Raw genomic sequence first — 22106 nt, forward strand, 5'->3', positions numbered from 1 at the left:
ATGTACTTATGTAAAAATTAAATCAAAACAATGTAATTATCACCTATCATTAATGAGAAGAAAATAATAATAATTATTTATCTTGTAGCATGCATATTTATCTTGTAGCTCATATCTGGCATATTAGCTAAGGCATCGAGTTCTCCCATCACAATTAGCTTCTTAACAAAATGCCAGGGACTAAAATTGAGTACCTACTCCATCTTGTATTTTCTACTAAAGAATATGAATGAAAAGAAATTCTTACCTGCATCACAAATTTTAAGGGATGAATTGGTTAAGACATTAACATCGTGTAATGTTCACATGGATCCCATCCCTATCATCCTCATTGTTGTCATTAGACCATTCAGATTTGGCATGGCATCCACATTGGCCACAAGTGCTTGCTTTTCTTCAGTCTTGGTTTCTCCTCCATTTTCAATAGCTAGTGTCACCTCTTGGACTTGGAGAATTTCATTTTTCTTTGTAATCTCCAAATTTTTATCAGCCAACAATGTGACATCTTTCTAATCAATAATGTTTGCATTGTCAAGGTTGTTCCTACCAGCAAAGTATTGACACGTGAAAAGGTCAATCTCCTTCTTCTTGTTTTCATTCCTCAATTTCTTTAGCTGCCCCTGGGCTTTGTTTATGTTTCTTTTTAAATGGTTCTCTTGACATAACATTATCTTGCTTATTGCCAATTCAAAAGCTCCCATAAACCTGGAAATCACACTATTCACTCCCTGGTCAGATGGCCAAACCTTAGCCTCTGGTTCATTCGGAGTATAAATGATAGCACATGCTTGAATGTCACAAAGGGTATTGATTTCACCAAACTTGTTGAGCAAACCTGTTGAGAAACATAGTAGTACATAAGGATAAACGATCAAAAGTGAGAAATGGTTAGAAATTGAAGTGTTATGAAAAGATAAATAAGCATCCTACAAGATAAATAATTATTATTATTTGCTTCTCATTAATGACATGTGATGATTACATTGTTTTGATTTTGTTTTTATGTAAGTACAAAATTGAAAGAGTGGTGATATTTGAACACTCATTATTTACAAACACTCCATCAATACATGTGATTTCTCTCTATTCCCCTCTTTCAGTCACATAATATCACCTATCTCATCAATCATTTATCTCTCTTATCTTCTTATTTCTCTCAAAGTATATACACCCTTCGGGTGTTCAAGAATCACTTTCCTAAATATTTCCCTTAGGAAATTTTGAGATTGTATAATTATTGGAATAAACAATTTCAATTTCAACAAAATTTGTAGAGTTTAAATTAAAAACAATTATGCACACAATGAAAATTTGTGTTGCCAAACCAAAGAACATACCGAAATTTCATTTGGGAGCCATTTTTGTCATTGTGAATAATGTTAGAAGCAAACTAGTTTTGTGGGTCAGATGTGATAGATCAGAGAAAGAACAACCATATCTGAATCTAATAAAAGGGGACCAAATTGCAAACTTTCTTGGAGAAATCTCCACCTCCACTTAGATAAGAGGCTAATATTAAAGAGGTAGAGATTTTTAATCCCAAGGCCGCATTTTTCTTTGAGGGAGCATACTCTTTCCCAACTAATCCAGACAATTTTCGAAGTGTTTCTTGACCCACCATAAGAAGTTCCTCCAAATTCCAATAAGCTTGTTGAACCATTTTTAGGGCCCAAAAGAAGGAGACATAAAGCAAGAGGCTGCATTGAACGAAATCGATCAAGGCAATATGACCTCCAATACCAAAGGGACTTTTTTGAGTTTGAGAAAGAATTGAAATTATAGTGAAAACAAATATTAAATAACAAACAAAGAAATAAAAGTAAAAAAGTTCAATACCAAGGACAAACAAAATGACTAACCAACAAATTCAATAACAAGGAACTAAAATGAGAAAAACCTAAATTTTCTATTATGACTACAGAAAAATGAATCATTATCACCACCATAGCAGACTGCAAAAGAGAGATCAATTCATATGAACCACCAACATGATTGGTTGAAACACAAAAGCAAGATCATTCTTAAGTATATATGTTTAATAAAAGAAGAAAATAAATATAAATATATAATAAACTCTTACATAGTGCAGAAAAAAAAGATAGTTATTGCTTTGAAGTGAGAACCTTAGAATGTAATCATCAAAAGAAATTATAAAAAAAATAAATCTAATTAATAAAAATTTAACATATTTTCATGTTGTCATTACAAATATATGAAAATGAGAAGAAAAGATTGTTTAGTTGTGTTTTGACTTTAATATTAAGTTAATTGAGTTTTTAGTCCATTATATTTGCCAAATTTTAATTAATAGTCCCTCAAAAAAATTTACCACTTTTAGTCCCCCATTAATTTTTTGTTAGTATTTTTAGTTTCTTTAAGAAAATTATCCGTTTTTAGTTCCTTATTTATTTTTACTACTCAAAATTATTTTCTATTTTGGTCATTTTAGTACCCCGTTTATTCTAAATTTGAAATGAGTTTTGAGAAATTAAAATAAATGAAATACTAAAAATGGACTAAAAATGTTGATGAAAAATTAATAGAAGACTTAAAATCACTATTAAATAAAACGTTTTCCACGTCGGTTCTATAGCACATTCCATGACGGTTTTTAAATCGTCTTAGAATCTCAATTTCTACATTGGTTTTCTTCAAAACTATCTTAGAATGTGTTTTTTTTGTTTTAAAAAAATGATATTTCTAAGATTGTTTTTTTAATAAAAAAATAGAAAATAGTCTTATTAAGATGGTTTTTTGAAAATCTGTCTAAGAAAGTCTACTTTCTAAGACAATTTTTTGAAAGAACTATCTTAGAAAGTAGAGTTTTTAAGACAGTTTCTGATGTGATCCTATCCCCCAAGGACATTGGATAGAAGACTTCAAAAAGCTTGGACCACAAATGCAAGAGAAGGCCCTAGGCTTCTCACGAGCCTTAGGGTACATTTTAGACTCATGGGCTAAGTATGAGCCCACTTATCTTTGTACATATTAGATTAGGGTTTCATTATTTTTGAACCTTTCATTTAGGGCTCCATAGTGTAGAGAGGGTATCCTAGTAATGTAGGATTTTTCAGCCCTTGTATTTTAAGGCACCTAGACTAGTTTTTGTATTAGGGGTAATTTTGTAATTTCACATGCATTGAGTGCACTATTTGATGTATGTGTGTGTTGGGAGAGAAGTTTAATTGAATTACGAGAAGCCCAATCCAATAAAATTTTGGACCTTCCTAAGGGGAAGGTGAGCATTTGTTTGCTACACCTCATTGCCACATCATGTAGTCACACTTTATCAATGTCCTTCATGCTTTACATGCCTCATGACACCTAAGCACACTTAGTAGAGAATCTTGGACTTGATCTTGGATTAGTGGGCTGAACCATATCTAAAATTCACTAATCATCATGATGTAGCTTCATGTGGAGCTTTTAGGCCATGGATCTTCTTCATCAATGGAGTCTTTTGCTTCTTGAAGATCAATGGCAGGGGAATGGAGAAGAAAGAAAGATGATTGGAAATGTAACTTCAAGGAGAAGATGAGTCAAGAACAAGCTCACAACCATAGAAAGCCATGGATAAGAGCTTGAAGGTAGGAGAAGATGAGTGGAGGGAGAAGGAGAGAAGGAGCACGAAATTTTATGCCTCAAATGAGGTCTGAACTTTGAAGTGTAGTTCTCAAATGATCAAAGTTGAAAAAATGCACACACAAGGCCTCTATTTATAGCTTAAGTGTCACACAAAATTGGAGAGAAATTTGAATTTCTATGAAATTCAAATTTCACTTGAATTTGAATTTGTGAAGCCAAATTTGGAGTCAAAATTTAAATAATTATGATTAGTGACTTTTAGCTATGGTTCAGCCCACTAATCCAAGATCAAGTCCAAGATTCTCCACTAAGTGTGCTTAGGTATCATGAGACATGTAAAGCATGAAGGACATGCACAAAGTGTGACTATATGATGTGGCAATAGGGTGTAACAAGCAAATGCTCACCTCCCCCTTAGGAAGGTCTAAAATTTAATTGGATTGGACTTCTCCCAATTCAATTAAACTTCTTTCCTAACACACACACATCAAATAGTGCACTTAAAACATGTGAAATTACAAAACTACCCCTAATACAAAAACTAGTCTAGGTGCTCTAAAATACAAGGGCTGAAAAATCCTACATTACTAGGATACCCTCCCTACACTATGGAGCCCTAAATGCAAGGTTCAAAAATAATGAAACCCTAATCTAATATGTACAAAGATAAGTGGGCTCATACTTAGCCCATGGGTCCGAAATCTACCCTAAAGCTCATGAGAACCCTAGCGCATTCTCTTGCATCTCTGGCCCAATCTTCTTGGAGTCTTTTATCGAATGCCCTTGGGGGGTAGGATTGCATCAGTTTCACTACTAGATAAAAGCCTTTTACGATGCACATTCAACATCAGTCCTTCCAAACCATCTTAGAAGAATAGGCGGTGGCATTTTTATAATTATGATGTTTGTAAACAACAAAGGTGGAACAAAACCCATCTTCAAATCAATCATACAACAAAGGTTCCTATTATGACCGTTGTAGAAATGCAAAATCCATGATGTTTTTTGAAACACCATCGTGGTATGCACTGTCAATTAATTGACTAACCCTTATGCCTGAAGTCACTCACTGACCCTCCTACCCTCAGTCACTCATTTTATGTTTTTCCCCTCACTCAGCTCATGTCCTCCATCACTGACTAGTTGTCATAGCTTTCTTTGAAAACTGCCTTGTCGTTGAACATCTTGTGCCACCGTCGTCATGTAACACCGTCATTGTTGAAAGCTAGGTTTGTTTTCAGACTCTCATTTTTGTCTTTATCTTTCATATTTTATAGGGTTGAATGGGAAAGGAACTGTTGGGGGATGAATACATTTTTAGTTAGCCTTGTTCTATGTACACCCAATTCGTATTTTGAACTATTTCATGGTATTTCAGCACTAGCTCTTAGGAAAGCTGCAGTTGGTTTTGTGGTGGCTTATTCACCTAGCTGGAACTCATACTCTTCCCTCGCCAGGTTCATTTCTAGCTGACTGATAGTATTTGTGTTGTATTTTCGTCCCTATGTTGTTTAATTTGAGGTTCATGCCAAATGAATAACGGTCATGCATGGTTTTCACTATAATATAGAGCAGATTCTTGTAAAATTATACTTACTATGATTTTCCCTGATTAGTGTACATAATGTATTAGTATCAATAGGTAGATTGCCTATAAACATTTGTTTTTATTTATAATTTAATGTCTTGGCGATGTTTTGTATAGATTAAAATCCATAGAAGCAAAAACTTGGCAAATCCCCAACTTTGGATCACTCACAATAGATTCGTACTAATACTAGGTTGTTACTCCAAATTAATGCATTGTATGGCTCAAACCCAGTGTTAAATGAGCTAGTCATCCAGAGACAATCAAGTCTGGTGACACACAGTGACCAATATGGTCGTCTGCACCCTTTGTCGAAGACACGACATCTATCAACCGAGACTACTATAGTCTCTTCTTTTCATCATCCAGAGACAATCAAGTTCAGTGACACACAGCGACCACTACCCTTTGTCAAAGACGCGATGTCTATTGATCGAGACTACTTTAGTCTCTCCTTTTCTTCATCCAGAGACAATCAAGTTCGATGACACACAGCGACCAACATGATTGTCTGCACCCTTTGTCGAAGACACGACATCTATCCACCGAGACTACTTTAGTCTCTCCTTTTCGTCATCCAGAGACAATCAAGTTGGGTGACACACAGTGACCAATATGGTCGTCTGCACCCTTTGTCGAAGATGCGACGTTTATCGACCGAGACTACTTTAGTCTCCATTTTCGCTATCCAAAGACAATCAAGTTCGATAACGCATAGAGACGAATATGGTCATCTGCCCCCTTTGGTCGAAGACTCAATGTATTTCGACCGCTTCTATTATAATTCACCCTTTTGTTATCCAGAGGCAACCAAGTCCGATGGTATGCAAAGACCGTGATGGTCTCTCGCTTTCATTATCCTGAGACTATCAAAGTCCTCTTTCCCATCCAGAGACAAACGAGTCTGATGGTGTGCAAGGACGATGATGGTCGTCCGTTTCTAATTGTTTTTGAGACTGTTGCAGTTCCCTTTGCTATCCAGAGACAAGCGAGTCCGATAGCATGCAGAGACAAACATAGTCAGCTGTTTCCCTCCTCAAAAGACTCAACATTTGTCGATCAAGGCTACCAAAGTTTCCCCTGCTATCCCAAGACAAGCGAGTCCGATAGCATGTGGAGATCGTCACTGTTATCTATTTTGTCACTTTGAAGGCACCAAGGCTTTTGTTGATGCACCTGAGGTATTTTATGCTCCTTCTTTTGACAGGTTTCGCTGATTGAGCTATTGGTCGGTTGGATGGAGTTTCAACTTGAATGAAAATAGTTTCTTATCTTTACTTCCCTTTTATCTCCAATAAAAGATAAGTAAAAAGGGACAACTGTCATACCCTAATTTCGTTTGGGGACAATTGTTTGTCAACATGTGGACCCTCGCTGATCAAATTGAGATGCTTAACACTCATCGCCACATAATCTGTAAAGTTTCACGACATTTTGGAAGGAAATTAGCCAAAAACATAAAATGAGGGGTGAACTGATCAATTTAGGGGGGTGTACCTAGTCCTGGGCCCATCTAGAATATTCTGGAGGGAGGTTGTTTCAGGTGGAAGCTACCTAGCTCGCCTGGGCGAGCTAGGCGGCAACCACCTCCCTCATTTTTGCTATAAAATGGCATTTGGGGCTGAGGGGAAAGGGTTCATCACTTTAGATATTCAGTTGTCACTTAAAATTAGTGAGAAGAAGAAGAAAGAAGGAAAAAATCCAAGCTGAGGTGCTTCCGTAACGCTTCCGTGACGTTTCCGTGATCAATTCTGTGGATGTTCTTCGTTCTTTCTTCATCATTCGTCGATCTTCAACTGGTTAGTTTTTTATTTTGAAGATTTGAATTCATTCTATGCACCCTTAGGGGTCCATTCTTGCTTTGTATGTTTTTATCTTCATTCTTTTACTTTCAGTATTCTTTTTCTTCGTTTTGAGCAAGTTTCGACCGATCGTTTAAGCCGTAACCTCACTTAATTAATGTTTAAATGAATTTCAACCAATCATTTGTGTTGTAATCTTGTTTAATCGCCTGTAAAATAAAATTCAACCGATCGTTCATGTCATGACCTCGGTTAAATAAAAAAATAATAAAATAAGTGTCAACCGAACATTTTACTTTGAAAGTCCTCTTTAATGAGTTGAGAAATAACCAAGTGAAACTAAGGCTAAAATCAACTCACAAACTAAGCATTTGCTTGCAAAAAGGTCATTTGAAGCCATTTCAAGGTCCAACGCCTTAACGGTTCCTTTTTACTTTTATCGGTGAAAACGAACCGTTTAAAAAGTCTAAAATCAACACCCTACATGACTTCCTTGCTTTCTAAAGAACTACGTAGGTCTGAGTTCCTCGTCGCAATTAAGGATACGTAGGAGCAAAAGCCCCGCTTTTGTCGACCCCAAAAATTAAGAGATCGTTAAAGGTCCAACGCCTTAATGCTTCTCTCTTTCCAAAAATCAAGAGATGGTTAAAGGTCCAATGCCTTAATGTTTATCTCCTTTCAAAAATCAAGAGATCGTTAAAGGTCCAACGCCTTAACGTTTCTCTCCTTTAAAAAACAAGAGATCATTAAAGGTTCAACGCCTTAATGTTTCTCTCCTTTCAAAAACAAGAGATCATTGAAGGTCCAACGCCTTAACGTTTCTCTCTTTTTAAAGATCAAGAGATCATCCAAAAGGGTCCAACGCCATAACGATTCTCTCTTTTCAAAAATTAAAAGATCATTTAAAGGTCCAACGCCTTAAACAACTTTTGTTCGGTTAAAATCGATCTTGCAAAAAAAGATAAAAACATTTTAACCAACGTTTAGTTCTTAAAGAACTATGTAGGTCTGATTTCCTCATCGCACAAAAACCACAAAAATTAAAAAACACAAAAAAGCCCAAAAAAGTAAAAAACATAAAAAGCCAAAAACACATAAAAAAAATATAAAAATGGAAAATAAAGATTAAAGGGAAAATAAGTAATATTGAAGTCATGATTTGCACACTTGATTAGAGGCTGTCGTCCCTTGTGACGGGCGCGTGGGGTGCTAATACCTTCCCCGTGCATAAATAACTCCCGAACCCTCATTTTCAAAATACACAGGTCATCTTTTGGTTTTTCTGAAGTTTTCCTTGAATAAACATTGGAGTCGACTCCATGCATTTTCCTTCGATGGAAGACGCACCCTTGGCCCAACAGAGAGGCCTTTTCGTGCACCCCCCCCTTCCCCGCAGGAGGGCAGGTTGCGACATAGACAATACAAGGATTAAACTTTGGCACACCATAAAGGTTAGAGGAAAGAATGGTGTGGGTATATTATGGACAAGAATTGGAAGAAAAATGTGGTGCATGCTTAATGGATAAGGGACAAAATCTTATCTTTATATGCTATGATTAATGGTTACACAAGAGGCTATCAATATCATCAGTGTTTATGGACCACGAGTCCACAAATAGGATCAAAAGCAATTTTGAAAGAAATGTTTTGGGAGGATTTAATAGGTTGGTTCAATGCATTGAATAAGAAGAGATTCTCATAGGTAGTGATGAACAAGACACTATCATGTTGTACATTTCTGATGATAGCAGCAAAACTTAGGAGACTAATTGTTGCAAGTTTCTACAATTCAAAAGATTGTCTAGGTTTCAAGAGGGTTGTTGTCATAGTCTTACATTAGTATTATGAGTATACTGAGAGGATAATTAGGAACCATCATGTTTACAGGTGGTCAGGTTTCAACTTTCAAGTTAGCAAAATGATTGTGCATTATATAATTTTGTAAACTTAAATTTTTGAAAATTGTAAGTCCAAAACTGTATCTAGATTCTAGATCATGTTATGAATAATAAGATGGTTGCATTTGGTTTTCTAAGTGTAGATTACACATAAACAGCTGACTTCAGGATGTGTTATTGTCAAACAGTTACCAGCATATTTGCTTATTTGAAAGCACATGCAGTTACATATGATAACTATTAGAAACTACCAATACGAGGCAAGTGAATAGTTTATGAACAATGTACAACCAATCCAAAAATTAGTGAATACAACAGGAAAAAAATCAAACAACCTCATTTCCTTAAAACCATTCTAGGTAAAAACATGCATAAAGTTAAACAAAACTCCCATTCAACGATGTAAATAGAGTGGAATATATTATGACCTAGTCAACAATTTGCCAAAAATTAATTTGACAACAGTAAATACATGCAAAGAAACAACTATATTCACCCTAAAAACTCCTAAGGGTATGTATATCCACTCTCCATTAATTTAATAGTACATCATGAACTAGTGATCTTAACCCACAACTAACATTCAGCTGGCTTATGATAATGTATTTACCACTTGTTGGTACTCTGTACAGAGATTTTGTATTGCTAAATATCTTGCATACATTTATCTATTAAAGTAATGTTTTTAGAAAAGAATAAAGAAAAACTTTTCAAAGGCTCAATGAGGAGAGAAAGAAGGAGGAGGGGGGGGGGAGGGGACAAAAAATTAAATATTGAAGTGAGTGAGGTAAATGGTGGCTGAGACAATGTATGACATTTGAGGTTAGCGAACGGGATAGTTATGAGTATTTCGCTTCTTCCAGTTGTTGTGGGTAGCAAACACTACTAGAAAAGGTATTTTCTACGACAGCAAAATAACAACGGTTCCTTAAGAATCGTCTTAGTATATAAGGTGGTGGCAATTTTGTAAATATGGGATTTCTCAACAAAGACGGTTTTACGAAAACCGTCTTTGAAGACTGTCATTCTAAGACGGTTTTAAAAAACTTTCTTAGAAGACTATTATTCAAAAACGATTTTAAAAAAACCATCTAAGAATATTTTCCACTATTTTTAATTAAATAAACACATAAGCGCACCTGTTGGAAACCCTAAAATGCCTCCTCACACTCCTTGACATCCCTTCCTCAAATGCCTCACCAATGGCCAACATTCCTCGGTCCCATCCACTGCCTCCTCAAAGTGGCTTGTGCTTTTATTGGTAGCGACCACAACACACACGACAATGCTGAAACTAAAACCCTACATTTGCAAAACCCATTACCCCTTTTCAATTTTAGATAACCCTCTTCGCGCAGCGAGTCTCAGACTCTAACTCTTTTTTATTATAAAAAGAGAGAATTAGACATACTCCTAATTTTTTTTCTCAATGAAGAGGTGCTTCTTTGACCTTTGTTGCCCACCACTCACTAGGATTTTTTTCTTCTTCTAGGAAATAATTTCAATATTCCCTGTTATTTCACCTCCAAACCTTACTCCAGCACAATCAACTCGAGTGTGTAATGTTCTTGCTCTTTTTCAGGTGATAATTGATATGACCTTGTCCTATCATGTGTTCCACATATAGACACATTCAATTTTCCCCAAATACTATTTTAACTCTGAAAATCAATTGGTTTGGAGATGAGTCCAGTCCATGGTTCTAAATTGCAATAGTGGTCTCGGGCATTGTAAGATAGAATAGAAGATTGAAATCTAAATCTTTTATCTTTTTTTGACAAAAAAGTGGAATAGAACGGTGCTAAGGTTCCATTGTTGCTCCAGTACGGTTCTATTTTGGCTAGGTGGCAACAGATGCATTGCGGAATTTCGTGTGATTGAAATTCACACTGCAATTGTGGACTATTGCAGTTGCGGACTATTGGAGTTGCGGACAACACTGCATGGAACGGGGGATGCAATATTGTTACATGTATATAATTTATTGAGCCAGACCTAGTTTTACTGTGTCTAGTATATAATATGAAGGTGCTCTCATATCATAGAGCATAGAAATTGGATTGTCAACTCCACACACTAAAGAAAATGGGCCTCCTCTCCCCCTTCTCCCAAAGGCTGCCTAGCACACTATAACACAATTCATGAAGTCAGACTTAAAATTCACCTTTGCAATGGTTATTCAAAAGAAAATGTCAATTTGCACAAGTTTCCTGTTCGCTATGCAGTGAAACCATGGAACGTGATATTTTAGATATCCATAGAGGGAAAATTGTCCTTAAAGGATGATCACTTGTGAGTTCTTTCCTTTGTTGGCAATTGATCTGGTTGAGCATCAAGTAGTGTTTATTATAAAGGACTTCTAGAATTAAGAAGGTTATATTAATTAGTGTACTTTGGTACTAATTTTAGTTTGATTTTTAAACATTCAGGAAGTATGTGGGAATCAAACAGAACTTTGTCACCTTTGTAACAAATATGTTAGACTGCGTAAACTATACAACCATAAAATCATTTGATTGTAGTATGTGTTTGAATTAGATTATTTTTTACTTCAAAAAGCTTATAATCAAAAGCTCCTTGGAAGACTTTTAGGAGAAAAAAAAGTTGATTATGAGGGTTAGGGATAAATGTCTTATTGTCTCTTATTAGTTTCTTCTAATTTTGTTCCATCTTGTGCAAGTCTTAAATGCATTATTGTACTCTCTTGCTTGTGGTGCCTGTTAGTTGAGGCTTAACATTAAATAATTACATGTATGCACAAATATTTAACTTTTTAAAAAGTTGGGGCTATATTGTAAGTCCAAGCTAATGAAGTTACACTGAGGTGGAATCTGTAGAAGTTTACTTCATGAATTTTCGTTGCCCACAAGTTGTAATTGGTGTAATTTCCCTATAAGTAGTTGGAGCCTTGAAAATTTATGGCTGCTGCAGAAATTTTTATAATTTTATATGAGTGTTGAGTTGTACATTTTGTAGGAGATACTAGCAATGTTTGGCTCAGTTTTTTTTTTGTTTCTCTTTTCCTTAAAAGAAGTTCCTCCAATTAGCCTTTTGTAGAAGGCTCTTTTTTGTGACTTGCTACATAAAAAATAAAGCTACTTTTAAGTTTTAGGGCTTCATGGAAATTGTATTTTCTGTTGTATGTATTGATTTTTACTTTTCGCTGGTCTAAAATTGGGTCTTTGTTATGTTGCCATAATAAGAACAATTTTATTTCACTGCTCTTGACTAAATACCTTCATCATACTTTGTGTAGTGGATGATTGCATATCACCTCTATTATTTTACTTACTGGTTTTGGTTACTCAAGCCATCTTTAGTAGATTGTCCTTGGTGTAAAATTTTAGCTATTAATGGATGTGGAAAAGCTTCTTTTTTTTCTTTCTAAACCAATGTTCTGCAATAATTGGCTTTGCAGAGATTTTAAGTGTTGGAAATCTAGTTGTGAGTGAAGTTTTAAATTAATGATTTGTCATCATTGGATGAAATCTGACAAGTTCATACTCGTTTTCCAAATTACTTTTGTGTTTTGTCAGCCTTTTCATTTTCTAAGATTTTTGAATTATTACATTTGCCTTGGAACCTCAATAATTTTTTAAGGTCTTTCGGCATTTTTAATTTATTTTTTTTACATTTTCAAATTTCAAATTCAACTATTAATTCGAACCAACATTTTTTTCTTCTTGTTGGAAGCTTAGTTTTTTTCCTATTAGTTTGGACCATCCCCCTTTTCTTTCTTCTTCTGTTACATAAATTTGACTAGCTTTGGTCTACATAAAGCTCTTGCTTTATCACAATAGTTACTCTGTTTTCTGCTCCCTCCCCTGGTTCATTGAGTACTTTGCTTACATCACAAGATTAAATTTATTTTAATACATTGGATAACTTTTATTATCTGGTTTAATACATTGCATAACTTTTACTATCTTTACTAATATTGATTAGCATTTATTATTTGTTTTAATATTTGCATAGCATTTTTTATTTACTTTAATATTTTCATAGCATTTATTATTGGGTTTTAATGTTTTCATTTTATCATTGAATAATAATTTGCAAAATATTTTGAATAATTATATTAAACGTTTGTAAAAGTTTTTAAGACAGTAAATATATATTTATTTAATACTTTTTTTAAAAATATATTAAAAATATTTGTAGAATATATTTATTAAAAAGTTTTGTCTCAAAATATACTTGTAATTCTTGAAAGAGAGAACAAAAAGGTATACCTCACATACCATCTAAAAGATAATTCGGTTGTGATTGCTTCAATTGACGATCAGTATGCAATTATACAGGGTAAGCTTTTTTGTCTCCTTGGTTTGTTAGTGTATTATCTCAATTTTTAAAGGTGTTAATTAGTTGTTTTCTCCTTGTTTTTATGCTTAATACAACATCAAGATTTTTCTTTAAGCAAGCAACCAGTTGGCGACCATGCTCATCGAGGGATATTATAATCTCTGTTGCATCTGAGATGTCACAAGAGTCTAAGAGAAATTCTCAACTTCCTGTGCAGGTCAATATATGTTTTACTATTGACTATGTTGAGTCAGGGTCTTGCATTGGAGCTCATATTTAGTTTGTTTTCAATATTTTTCCTACTTAAATTACAATTTGATCACTTTAATTGTTTCTTATTTATCAGGTTTTAACTCTGAAGATCTAACGTTGGCATTGTTATTTCTATGACTTTTTTTAAAACTAACACTGATTAATTTAAAACCAAGTATTGGCCACATCAGATGTATTCCATCTCAATCCATAACCTCCATTAAGCTTGAGCTACTTCCATTGACCAATGGCATAATTACACTTGACTCCTTGCAAATCGATGTCATGGAAAAAGGTATGGATCTTTAGAGTTTTACTTCTTAATGCTTGAGCTTCTATCCAAAAATTATTTGGTCAATACTTAGTAATGATTTGATAGGAAGATAAACTGCTGCCTAAAGTTTGTTAATTCTACAACTGTCATGATTATTTTGAAGAATCACTCATGACTCATTTGGGTATGCTCTTGTTTTAATTGCTATGTATAATGTATGGAATCTGATTGGAAGATACATTCCACTCTTGACATGCTTGGAGTTGGAGTCCTGAAAATTGATCACTATAACGACATTTGCACCCAAAGGTTACAAGGTGAGTTTGACACTTGATTGGCCTTGGTTAATAGGTAAAGGATGATAAGATCTCATTAAGGCCTGCTTAGAGGAATAGTTGTGAGGTTCATTTGATAAGTGTTTGATGCAATCCTATCTCCCAAGGGCATTGGATAGAAGATTTCAAGAAGATTGAGCCAGAACTGCTAAATAAGGCCCTAGGGTTCTCATGAGTCTTAGGATAGATTTTGGGCCCATGGCTAAGTATGAGTCCACTTATCTTTGTACATATTAGATTAGGATTTAATTATTTTTTGGCCTTGTATTTAGGGCTCCATAGTATAGGGAGGATACCTTAGCAATGTAAGATTATTCAGCCCTTGTATTTTAGGGCACCTAGACTAGTTTTTGTATTAGGGGTAGTTTTGTAATTTCAAATGCAATAAGTGCACTATTTGATGTGTGTGTCGGGAGAGATTCTTCACTAAGTGTGCTTAGGTGTCATAAGACATGTAAAGCATGAAGGAAATGCACAAAGTGTGACTATATGATATGGCAATGGGGCGTAGCAAGCAATTGCTCACCTCCCCCTTAAGATGGTCCAAAATTTAATTGGATTGGGCTTCTCCCAATTCAATTAAATTTATCTCCTAACACACAGACACACATCAAATAGTGCACTTAATGCATATGAAATTATAAAACTACCCTTAATACATAAAGGATTTGTAAAAGTTTTCTATCCAATGTCCTTGGAAGGTAGGATTGCATCATTCCCTCCCCCTTGAAAAAGATTTGATCTCAAATCCAAAGGCTCTTGAAACTCTGGGCTTCTTCCCTCAACACCTGTAAAAAAAAATAATAACATATATATTAGTGGTGTTTGGCATGTTGGAGTAGGGTAAGGTCTGTGTTGAATGTTTTTGTATTTTTATCTATATTTGGTAGCTTAGTTGGTAAGCTTGTTCAGAAGGGCAGCAGTGAGTTGTCACTGTCATTGTCCTTCTCTCTCTCTCTTGTACTCAATATATATGTAACTTTTTGAAATGAATAAAGCTAAGAGAGAAAGGAGGCTGCTTTCCTCCTTCAGTTTCAAGTTGGCATCAGAGCGGGTTCGTCCGCCGTCACGCCGTCCGCTGCCGCCATCTCCGGCCAGTTTTCTCCGACGAGACTAGGGTTAGGATCGCCTCGAAAAGTGCAACCTACCTCTGGAATTTGTGCCGCCAAAGGAGTCTCCACACGCCACCTTTCTCACGCGCGTTCTTCGGCGCGTGAAGCCCACGCGCCTCCATGCCGTCACCGGAATTGCGCCGTGCCGCCACCTATCTGCTCGTCGGCCTCTTCTGAGTTCGTTCCAGCCCTCAGTTTTGAGTTTTGTTGCCTGGAACGTATCACCCCATTCTTCTCTCTTTTTTACCCCTTTAGGGTTTCATCTTGTGGGCCAAAATGGCTACTTCTGGACCCGTTTTCTCCTTCTCTGGGACTCCGACCATCACTACTGCTAAGCTGAATTGGAAGAATTATCCCTCATGGTCTGCTTCCGTGGTACTTTGGTTTCTCGATCAAGGTCATCATGACCACTTGGAGAAAGCTTCTGATTTCGTTCCAAATGACAAGAGACCTGAATGGGAGAAGCTTGACTATCAGCTCTGCGTTGTGTTATGGCAATCAGTTGAGCCGAATATTTTGGAAACACTTAGATCCTTTAAAATGTGTCGTTCTTTTTGGAAGATGGCCCAGGAAATTCTTGCCAATGATATCCAAAGCCTGTTTGACGCAACCATGAAGGTTACAGCCCTCAAGCAAACTAGTCATGACATGATCGCTCATGTGGGTAAGGCTTGAGCTGTCGTAGAAGAGCTGAGAAAGTTCCTTGTAGCTGATTCATTGGAAGAAGTGAACAAGAAACTTGACAAGTTCTACATGGTCCTTATTCTGAGGAGCTTACATTCAGACTTTGATCATGTCCATGATCAAGTACTTGCTGGGGACCAAGTTCCATCTATGGATTCCCTCATCACTAGACTTCTCCGCGTGCCTCATTCATTGAAGGATGAGAATCCTGCCGATGGTGTGGAGACGTTAGACATGGTTGCGTCTCGAGGAAGAGGAGGCAGCCGCAACAACAGGGGAGGTCACAGTGGAAAGGGTGGACGTCCTCATTGCACTTATTGCAAGAGGATGGGTCACACCCAAGAGAATTTTTATTCGTTGCATGGGTTTCCCGACAAGGTCGCACAGGTCTCTAAATTAGAGAAGGCAGAGTCTAGATTTTCTGATGAGGAGTATCAAGAGTATTTGAAGCTTAAATCCGAGAAACCCAGCAACCAAGCTCAATCCTCATCTGTACCATGCTTTTCAACAGCTTGTATCTCTCAATCCATTGAAGGTTCAAGTCCTTGGATACTCGAATCAGGTGCCTCTGATAATATTTCTGGTAATAAGTCCTCTTTTTCATCCTTCTCTTTTCCAAAAATTCCTCACCTTGTTACTGTAGCCAATGGTTCCAAGGTCGCGTCTCAAGGAAGTGGTCAAGTTTCATTATCTCCTTCTCTGAAATTGAACTCTGTGTTATTTATTTCTCAGTGTCCCTATAATCTAATTTCATTGAGTCAGTTAACTCGTTCGTTAAATTGTTCAGTAACCTTTACTGCTAATTCGTTTGTTATTCAGGAACATGGGACGGGGCGACTGATTGGAGAAGGACATGAACCACGACGACTTTACTACTTGGAATCCAGTCCACCTGGGGCTTGTTTTGTAATCTCAAAGCCCAAACTTTTGCATGATCATCTAGGTCACCCAAGTTTACCAAAATTGAAGATGATGGTTCCTAGTCTCAAGAATCTTCGTGTCTTAGATTGTGAGTCTTGTCAAATAGAAAAACATGTCAGGTCGTCATTTCCTCAAATTGTACAAAGATGTGACTCGACTTTCTCTACCATTCATTCTGATATTTGGGGACCAAGTCGTGTTACATCTTTTGGTTTTCGATATTTTGTAACCTTCATTGATGAATTCTCCAGATGTACTTGGGTTAATTTCATGAAAGACAGATCTAAACTTTTGCCTATATTCATGTCATTCTACAATGAGATTGAGAATCAATTTGGAAAAAGAATTAAAATTTTCAGGAGTGATAATGTTAAAGAATATTTCTCTCATGACCTTTCTTCTTTTTTATCTTCCAAAGGTATTCTACATCAGTCCACATGTCCTCACACACCACAACAAAATGGCATAGCAGAAAGGAAGAATCGTCATCTTCTTGAAACTGCACGTTCCCTAATGCTAAACTCAAATGTTCCTACACATCATTGGGGAGATGCAGTGCTTACTGCTTGTTTCCTAATCAATAGGATGCCCTCTTCTTCTCTTGAAAACCAAATCCCTCACTCAATTGTCTTTCCTCATGATCCACTATTTCATGTTTCTCCTAAAGTGTTTGGTTGTACGTGTTTTGTCCATGATTTATCTCCTGGTTTAGAAAAACTCTATGCTAGGTCCGTCAAATGTGTCTTCTTGGGTTATTCTCATCTTCAAAAGGGTTACAAATGTTATTCTCCAACCATGAGACAATACTACATGTCTACAGATGTAACCTTCTTTGAAGACACACCCTTCTTCTCACCTTCCGTAGACTATTCTTCGTCTCTCCAGGAAGTTCTTCCTATTCCTTCTCCTTGTCCTCTAGATGTCTCAGACCAAAATGTCGGTGTTGTTCCATCTTCCTCACCAAATTCACCTGAAGTTGTATCTTCACCTTTGATTACAGATCAACCCAGGACAACGCAGATTGGATTTCCAGTACCTGAAGCTTCTCCTCGTGATTCTTGTTCTTCTTTAACCAGTCCTCCACTCATGGATCCTTCCACTTTTTCTTCTCATTCTAACTCACATTGGCCTATTGCCATCAGGAAAGGTACTCGCTCTACTTGTAATCCTCATCCTATTTATAATTTCTTAAGTTACCATCGTTTGTCTCCTTCATACAGTTCCTTTGTTTTCTCATTGTCCTCCATTACTATTCCTTCTACTGTCCGTGAGGCACTTAATCATCCTGGCTAGAGACAGGCTATGATTGATGAGATGCAGGCTCTTGAAAATAATGGTACTTGGGAGCTTGTTCCTCTTCCTCCTAGTAAGACTATTGTGGGTTATAGATGGGTCCACACTATTAAAGTTGGGCCCAATGGTAAGGTTGATCGGCTTAAGGCTCGCTTGGTGGCTAAGGGCTACACACAGGTATATGGCATTGATTACTGTGATACTTTCTCTCTTGTAGCCAAACTCACCACTGTTCGTTTGTTTCTTGCTATGGCTGTCATTCGTCACTGGCCCCTTTATCAGCTTGATATTAAGAATGCCTTCCTCCACCGTGATCTTGACGAGGATATTTATATGGAGCAACCTCCTGGGTTTGTTGCTCAAGGGGAGTATGGTCTTGTGTGTAAGCTTCATTGATCTCTCTATGGGTTGAAGCAATCTCCTCGTGCTTGGTTTGGTAAATTTAGTCATGTTGTTCAAATGTTTGGACTAAAACGAAGTGAAGCTGATCATTCTATATTTTACTGTCATACATCTCCTGGAAAATGTGTTTATCTAATGGTCTATGTTGATGATATAGTGATTACAGGGAATGATACTACTAAGATCACCTAGCTAAAAGAGAACTTATTCAGTCATTTCCAGACCAAAGATCTGGGTTCTTTGAAGTATTTCCTTGGTATTGAAGTGGCTCAATCAGGAGATGGTGTTGTGATCTCTCAAAGGAAGTATGCTCTTGATATTTTAGAAGAAACAGGTATCCAGAATTGTAGACCTGTTGAAAGTCCCATGGATCCGAATCTGAAGCTCATGGTAGATCAAAGTGAAGTTTATCCTGACCCCGAGAGATATAGGAGGCTAGTGGGAAAACTCATTTACCTTACCATTACCAGACCTGATATCTCCTTTGTTGTGGGAGTGGTTAGCCAATTTAAGCAGAATCCTCATTTGGACCATTGGAATGCTGTCATGCGTATTCTGAGATATGTTAAAAAAGCTCCTGGTCAAGGGTTGTTGTATGAAGACAAGGGTAATACACAACTATCGAGATATTGTGATGCTAATTGGGTTGGCTGTCCCATGGATAGAAGGTCTACATCAAGCTATTATGTCTTCATTGGAGGAAATCTTATTTCTTGGAAAAGCAAGAAACAAACAGTTATTGCTCGGTCCATTGTAGAAGCTAAATATCGATCTATGACTATGGTTACTTGTGAGCTCATATGGATTAAACAATTTCTGCAGGAATTGAGATTTTGTGAAGAGTTGCAAATGAAGTTGTATTGTGATAATCAGGCTGCTCTTCATATTGCCTCAAACCCAGTTTTTCATGAAAGGACTAAGCACATAGAGATTGATTGTCATTTCATTCGAGAGAAGCTTCTGTCCAAGGAGATTGTCACTGAGTTTATTGATTCTAATGATCAGCCAGCGGATATTTTGACTATGTCCTTAAGAGGACCCAAAATTCAGACTATATGTTCCAAGCTTGGTGCATATGATTTATATGCTCCAGCTTGAGGGGGAGTGTTGAATGTTTTTGTATTTTTATCTATATTTGGTAGCTTAGTTGGTAAGCTTGTTCAGAAGGGCAGCAGTGAGTTGTCACTGTCATTGCCCTTCTCTCTCTCTCTTGTACTCAATATATATGTAACTTTTTGAAATGAATAAAGCTAAGAGAGAAAGAGGCTGTTTTCCTCCTTCAGTTTCAAGTGTCTGAAAACCCCTTTCCTGGGCATCTTCCCATGAGGAAACATGGTTCCTCGCTAACTCAATGAGTGGTACTACAAGTATAGAAAAATATGGGACAAACCTTTTGTAAAAGTTTGTTAAGTCATGGAAACCCCAAATTTTCCTTATACATGGTGGGGTGGGCCACTCAGAAATGATCTTTATTCTCTTAGGGTCCGTGGTAAACCCTTGATCACTATTTAAAAAATTAAGAAAAGTAACGCAATAAGACATACATTTTTCTGTATTTTCATGTTGATTATTCCTACAAAAAAGTATGACAAACCTAAGGTGTCCCACATGAGCACCTAGGTTTGTATTGAAACCAAAAATAAGAACAAACCTACCTAATGAGTCCCCATGTACACAAATCATGAAGATGTTGGGTATATGAGTGATTTTACAAAAGAAAGTTGCACCACTCAACACATTCATCATATCACCTATTTTAGGGATTTGGTGCCCAATAATACCTATTTTGGGCACTAAAAGAGCACAAGGATTTAAGCTCTTACTAACCAAACCTTCATCCAATAACTCCTTTACTTGAGGAATAACCTCAAGCCCAAGAGGCATGGCAGTGCTAACAAGTGTCTTTTTACAAAGGAAAAGATGTGGAGGTTGTCTAAGAGGGGAAGTTTCTTTAATGTTTGTCTTTATTGCAAAATGACTTTCCTTCTTCGCTAACCTCTTGAAGGAGACACTTGCCTCCTTACACTCCTCCTTAACCATTAAAGGTTGTCTTTCTTCTTGGGGGTAGATTTCTTCACTAGATTCTTCCCATTTTGCTTCTTCACTTTCACTAGAGGAATGTGAAGTAGTAGCTTCATCTTGGCTACTATAAATGACTTAACCCCTCATAATCATGGTTTTCTTGGTGGGGCATTGAAAAGTAATGTGTCATCTTCCAAGACATTTAAAGCACTTTATAGAGCTAGTCTTCTCTCACATACTAGCCTTAGGGGGTTGTTTTTCTATTGTCTTCCCCTTATCATCTTTGGGCTTAGAAGGTGCCGCCCCTAAGATTCCTTGACCTTCTTTGGATAAGATTGAGAGCCATAAGATTTTGAACTAGACTTCTTTTTAAGTTGTTGCTCTACCCTTATTTCTCAATCTCAGTAAGCCTCCACATTGTCCTTCCCATGGAAGTATGGGAGGTTAATGTTAGCCTCTTGAGGCTTTCTTTCCTTTCCTCTCGTATGGGAGTCAGGTCTAAGATGTGATCTATGCCTTCCTTCATAATAATCACGAAGTTCTTCACTTAGGCTCTTGAAAGAGTCATGACTACTATAGGAGGCATGTTTTTCTTGTCTTAACTCTTTTATTTTCCTTCTTTCTTCTTCCCTTATTTGTTCCCTCTCATCTTGATTTATTTCTACCCTCTCTTTTCCTTTTTATATTCATTCTTGTTTTTCTTTCCATAACTTGAGGGAACTCAACTCATCTAAGATTCTAGATAAAGGGTCCTTATGACTAGTACCCTCACCATTAACACTAGATGAATGATGACTCATGTTGGTTCCTAAGTTGTGGTTCTTTCTTGTTGAGGGTTTGTAAAATGTAAAAGTTAGGGTTAAAAAGAACTCAAGATAAGCGTGATAAACAAGAAGAAAATATTATGTAATAACAAGATAAACTAGGCGAGACTAGTAAGGAAAATAAGCTATGAAAGTAAGCAAGAAATTAAAGTGCAAGAAATGTAAACTAGGCGGATCCTAAGAGTGTTTGGATGAACACATTTAAGGTTTCCGAAAAAACACTCACTATCCTAAGGGCCTAAAATTATTGCACACAAATGGAAGTTTGGTAACCTATTGGAGGCTCCCAACACACTTCCAATGAAAGACCTTTTTGTTACAAAATTTGAAAACAATGAAGGTAAGTAAATTGCCAATTACAAAATTATAAAAAGGTCCTCAATTTTGGTGGTTGTTCTCTCTTGGGTGATTCCCTCAATTTGGAGTGCTTCTTAGTCCAATAACTCTTAATGTGGTTGACCCCTTGCTTCTTGACTCAAATTCTTCAAGGGATGGCACCTATCCTCCTTTCCAATTCCCTATATGGCAACTCACAAACAAGGAAACAAAGAGAAATTAAAGCTAAAACAATAGAGTTTTAACAAGACAAATTTTCAAGGATTATTCAACAATTAAAGAAATGAAAAGCACATAAAAGCAAGCTCGAACTTAAAGAGAAACCTAGAATGGCTCTAGAGTAGAGTAGGAAAAAAAAACTCAAGAAACCTCTAGTTTTGGCACTTATTTTCATACTAATTTTCAATTTAAATATCAGATCTAAGATTTGTATAAAATAGGAACCAATTATAGAAAAAAAATTGTGTCAAAACAAC

The 22106-nt window shown here is 36.5% G+C and overlaps 1 protein-coding gene across 1 annotated transcript; it reads left to right on the forward strand.

The window, feature by feature from the left end:
* The first annotated feature begins 15901 nt into the window (after positions 1 to 15901).
* On the forward strand, positions 15902 to 18046 carry LOC113000926 (uncharacterized). Its single transcript, XM_026127614.1, has 3 exons — positions 15902 to 16513; positions 16652 to 16841; positions 17172 to 18046. The coding sequence occupies exons 1-3, from the start codon at positions 15902 to 15904 to the stop codon at positions 18044 to 18046; spliced, it is 1677 nt and encodes a 558-aa protein (XP_025983399.1).
* The last annotated feature ends 4060 nt before the right edge of the window (positions 18047 to 22106 follow it).

This window comes from Glycine max, chromosome 11 (assembly GCF_000004515.6).
Source record: "Glycine max cultivar Williams 82 chromosome 11, Glycine_max_v4.0, whole genome shotgun sequence".
NCBI classification, from domain to species: domain Eukaryota; kingdom Viridiplantae; phylum Streptophyta; class Magnoliopsida; order Fabales; family Fabaceae; genus Glycine; species Glycine max.